This window comes from Halyomorpha halys, unplaced genomic scaffold, assembly GCF_000696795.3.
Source record: "Halyomorpha halys isolate HHAL.00 unplaced genomic scaffold, Hhal_1.1 Scaffold145.1, whole genome shotgun sequence".
In the NCBI taxonomy this organism is placed as follows: Eukaryota; Metazoa; Arthropoda; class Insecta; order Hemiptera; family Pentatomidae; genus Halyomorpha; species Halyomorpha halys.
In genome coordinates, this window is record NW_027115461.1 from 702027 (window position 1) to 707476 (window position 5450).

Consider the following 5450-nt stretch of genomic DNA (forward strand, 5'->3'; position numbering starts at 1 on the left):
TTCATACATAATTTCCAATTAAAAATTGGATTGAAATAACTTACTTTTCTCCTCTTGAGCTCTTGTACTATTACGGATATGGGTAAGTAGTTCCAAAATGAGATAGTTCAACAGCAAAGGATTTTTCAAAGAGGTTGGGATCTTGCGTTTATCAGGTAAATGGATATATGTAAGGTGAGCAAGTCAATGATATAGGAATGTTTTTTCGATATTAGGGATTGAAATATAAATGTACCAAGAAGGTATAGTCTTCACATAGGGGGACAAAGCAAACTTTGTCCGGAATAGTAGTGAGAGATATGAGAATGCCTGGAAATACTGAAGATGAATAAATTGTTTTATAAGATATAAAACCTGTTCTTTCCAATTATAAAAAAAGAAAACACTTTTATTGTCACAAAAATCCTCATAACCTAATTTTTGTGAAGAATCTCCTTCAATTTTTCCCATAAACGAGGGTAGATCGATAAAAATTGTAATAATTATTGACTATTTTTTTTTTGTTAATGTTCTCTTTTCTTTTCAAAATTATTTTGGAAGATGTGAAACCTATTTTCAATAATATAGAAGAAAATACATTTCTTGATCTTCAATACTTGGTTATATAATTAAGTGTTTATAGGCAATTTTAAGTTACATTAACTATATAATTATTATGTTGGTAAAAAAGGAATTGTTTGTTGCGAGATTGTATAGGCAGTCTCATTCAATAACCTTATCCTGATACAGATGTTGAATATGCTTAGACACGCACTTAAAAATCATGCAATTACTGGTCATATTGAGGTAAAAGGAAATTAAAAAAAAAAGAGGTTCAACTTCGGCAAATGTTTTTGTTTTAACCCACTGCATGCAATGATCAATAGGTTTATGGAAGATTTCTAAAAGTATTTATTATACTAAAAGTATTTCTTTTAGTACCAATGAATCCAGAGAGTTAGTAAAGTAGGTTTCTATTGTTTAATTGATTGCTTAAGTAGAAAATACATGACAGGTTATTTTGCTGTTTATTTAAGTTGCTGTGTGCAATGACCTCCAATTAGCCAGGCTACCTTCAATAAATTACACCTTTAGTGTTTTCATAAATTAGGATTGAGATTGACAAGGCATTTATCACAGTTAACTTAAATAACTCATCATAGTTACGAGATGTGTATATCAAACATTGATTCTTTTGAAAGAATCATACTCAAGTAATTCACTATTCACTTAGTGATTCTTGATACTACCTGAAGTTAGTCCAAAAATTGGGAGTAAAGTTTCGACTAATGTTCAAACTTCCCATTTTTATTAATAAAACTTCTACCAAGATTAAAAAATTAAAGAAACATTCGACAGTAAATAAGGAGTGGAGGAAAAATATTAACAACCAAATAAAAAATGCTATGATATTTTATTATAAATGGATTATCATAAGTTTTATTATTATATAGTATTTAAAAAACAAAAACAAATTATTTATTTACACTAAGAGTCTCTCTATGTCTTGTTGTATTTTTGTAATCTGTGGCTTCAGCTGAGATCCTTCGTTGACTGTCACTGAACAAGCGACGACAGGTCGTGAAACTCCACATGCTCTCCCAAGGGCTATAAAAAAGAAACAAACCAGAATAAAGTTTACATACATATAATTATACACCACACCATATTTAAGTTTTCATATTAATTACGAATAGCTACAAACATAAGCAGTTTACTCCACAATGATTTTATACATTATGAATAAAAACATGAATATAGGAGAACCTTGATATAACAAATCGGAATGAATTAAAAAAAAAAAATTATATATAAAAAATTTTTATATTCAGGTTTAGAGACTATTTGTTTGAAAACCTCAATAAAACAAATTTTATAGAACCTAGAATTATATGCATAATACACATATGTGTAGTACGAGGCATAACAAACATGTTGCCACTTTGTTTAAAAATTTGCATACAGTACAATAAAAACTTGTTTACAGTACTCTTGTTGAGCTAAAATATAAAATAAAAATGTCAGCACATTTATCCTAAAAAGGGGTTCATTACATAGGAAAAGAAGAAACAACAGTTCTAAGGTTAATGCTAGAATACACATTTAAATTAATATATTTTTTCTTTCCTTTACTATGACATTTTGAGAAAGTGACAATCGACTGCAGCACCAAATTTGAGAACCGCTGCTCTGGTTCACAACCTTCTGTATTTAGGAAAACATATTAAGCGACCCCAATAAGCTAAAATAAATAAGTAAATATTTCCATTTTCAATGTTTAACAAGACATGTGGCGACTTAAGGAGATTTAAAATAGATTTATTATGCCACAAATGACCTCATAATGGATAGAGTTAATGGAATATAAGAGCATTTGTTTGAAATAGCAATTTGTTTTCATATTTTTATTCATTCATATTTAACACAAGATTATGAATACTCCTACTGTTTGGTAGTACTGCGTTAAAGTTATATTATATTTAATCTTAGAATGATACTCTCTATATAGAATATCATTAGCAATTTATAACATCCCATTTACATTACTTATAAACGTGCCCCAGGATAGAAAAAGTTTCAGGTGCTTTTACCCAGCCATAAGAACAAACACCTTAGTTATAAGTAATGAAAATTTCTTGGGTTTATTTAAATACCAACACTGGTTTAGAAGACAGAGAAGAAAGTCTGAGGGATTAAATACTTGCAAACTATGACTTCTGAAAAATAATATTCTATATTATAGAGTCATCTAAAAATTATATTCTATATTATAGTCATCTAAAAATAGTATTATATATAATAGAGTCACCTAAAAAAGGAGGGGTTGAGGGAGGAATAACATCTGTTCAATAAAACCAGTTCCAGCTGAGTTTGGGTTATGGTACACAGCATGGGTCCCTGTCCGAAAGAATTTCTGGTCATAGCTGGTTTCTTAATATGTCAAAAATATGTATTAAAAGGTTTTCCTGCTAGTGCCAATCAATCCAGAGAATTGGTGAAGTGGTTTTTATTATTTACTTAAATATATAAATTTACATGACAAGTTAATTAATCTGAACAGCAATGACCTCCAATTAGTGAAGCTACCTTCAATCAATTTCATAATTAAGGTTAAATACATCTCTAGTGTTTTCAAAAATTAGATGAACTCTATCTTTAATTATTTGTATGAAATATCAATCAAAGACCCCGAGTACAGATACAAGATTCTCGAGTTTACTTGGGAGATTGAGTGACCTCCACTATACACACAACTAATTCGAGGCATTTAACACAGTAGATATAATATAGGGAGTGTCTATTTACAGTCCTTAACACGATAAAACCCACTAATCATTTTGTAATAAAAGAATCCAGAGCCAAAATTTGAACTGGGTTTGTTACACATTGAAAACCATAGCTCAACTCACAATTGTTAGAGAAGTATGTAATAAAAAACATGCTAAAAATATACTGTAATGAAGGAATCATTCAATATTAGATGATTTAGCATTCAATATTGTATATAAAATATAAAATTGTTAAATAAATTTTTCTTTAATATGTATGAAAATTTAACAGATATACATACCTTGCTTGGAACGGACAAAAACATATGGCACATTTTTGTCTTCACATAATAGAGGTAAATGCAATAAGATTTCAAGTGGTTCTGCATCTGCAGCCATCACTATAAACTCAGCTAATCCTCGATTTAAAGTTTTTGTAGCTAAAAATAAAAATATAAAAAATTATCACATAAATATTTTAAAAATCTTACAGTTAATAATATGAGACCCTGCTGTTGAAAGCTTCAACTTCGCTAAGCTCACCATTTAGTTATGGATATGTAGTATAGTTAACTTAAAAATTTCAATTTTAAACAATTAATATATAAGTGTTATGAAACATCTACTCTTAAAGCTTAGCTTAGTTCTGTGATACCTGTATGTAAAGCAAAAAATACCTACACAAATTAAATTGTTGAAATTTTTAAAGTAAAGTTCTGATTTTAAGAGTTTTTAACTACAATTAATAAGGGAATGTGTATATTATCATTATAATATTCATTTTAGTTGTATATAAACACAAATATAGAAAAAAATTAGATTTTGAAACAGAACTTGCACTTAATCTACTATTAACCGGTATCAAAGAAGTATAACGGGTAAGAACTACACTGAATCTACATTTTAAAAATGGTTTATGATCATCATAGAATTCACAATATGAAGCTATATAGTCATGTTAAATCTCATTAGTAATAGTAGCTAACATTAAAATGTGAGAATTTTGTTTCATTATCAACTTGTGAACTTCCATAGCAAATGACATGTGACCATACAAACGTGTTCCATTACATTAGTGGCATAGAACCCATAAAATAACATTAAAAACATGGTATACTGTTGAAAAAAAGACTGGGAAAATAATAATATATAGTTCTTAGGGTATTAAAGGAAAAATGAATTTTAAAGAAAGAAGATGCGTGAATAAATAATGTCAGAAAAGGAGCATTGGATCAAGCATGGCATGGAAGTAAAGAGGTTACAATGTGAAGGACATGTGGCAGAAAACTACCCAACTATTAGTAAGTAAGGTACTCTCTTTATTACTATGAATGCTTCTGTCATTGGAACCAAGAGGGTGGCTGAAATTCTGACGGATGGACAGGATAAAGATCATGTCTCAACAAAGCCTAATAAACAGGAGATCCATAGCTCAAAATAAGAAGAGGCCAAGGAAACTAGTATATGTAGATAAGGGCCTCCCGGGTCTATAAGCCGACAAAGAAAACAACATTAAGCACAACCATGTGCAATGGCAACACAATGAAAATTCTAACATAAATAAATATAGAGAACAGTATAAGCAATGGAATTACTATTATAATATCATGAAAAAATTGAAAACATATATTGTCTAATACTAAGAGTACTCACATTCATTGGCACCTTTCCTTAACTGCTTGTAGTTGAGAGCTTGCTGCACAACATTCAATATCTTAGCAGTGAGGGTAGCATCGGCCAACGGGTAGGCTTTGGGATTAACTTCGTCAGTCTAAAACAAATTCAAACAATTCTTAAATCTCAAAGACACACGTGGGTAAGCGAGGTTATATTTGTAAACAAACTTACCATTCTGAAAATTGCTAGCAATAAATACCTCTCGGCGAATGAATTCACTTCACGGAGGAAGGTATTAATAATAAAAATTGAGAGGAAGAACTGGAATTAAAACCTTGTCTAGCTTTAAAGCCCGAACACAGAGCTTCGATAAACAACAACCGGCAAACTGGAGCTGAATGACTGCGTCGCTCAACAACAGGATTGTAGAAGGGATAGACAAAGAGGTAGAATAAACAATTCTCACTATCGATATTATGTGTTAGGTTCTATTGACAACAACCATGAATTAACACTCTTTAAAGTATCCTTTTATAAATTATATAAACTATAATATTGTTTTTGTTATAATTATGTTTTATAATA

At 29.8% G+C, this 5450-nt stretch overlaps 1 protein-coding gene across 1 annotated transcript; it reads right to left on the reverse strand.

Moving 5' to 3' along the window:
- Positions 1–1374: 1374 nt before the first annotated feature.
- hoip (NHP2-like protein 1 hoip) lies at positions 1375–5276 on the reverse strand. Its single transcript, XM_014416987.2, has 4 exons — positions 5097–5276; positions 4902–5019; positions 3551–3688; positions 1375–1587 (listed from the first exon to the last, which is right to left on the reverse strand). Exons 1-4 carry the CDS (start codon positions 5097–5099, stop codon positions 1463–1465), a joined length of 384 nt encoding a protein of 127 aa, XP_014272473.1. The 5' UTR covers positions 5100–5276; the 3' UTR covers positions 1375–1462.
- Positions 5277–5450: the final 174 nt, after the last annotated feature.

What these genes read in the sequence shown, in the direction of transcription:
- hoip (XM_014416987.2), bottom strand. An exon ending in AAGGAAAGGTGCCAATGAAT is followed by an intron (nt 3,689 to 4,901) that starts GTGAGTACTCTT and finishes TTTTATTTTTAG; the next exon opens with CTACAAAAACTTTAAATCGA. An exon ending in TTTTGTCCGTTCCAAGCAAG is followed by an intron (nt 1,588 to 3,550) that starts GTATGTATATCT and finishes TCTTTTTTATAG; the next exon opens with CCCTTGGGAGAGCATGTGGA.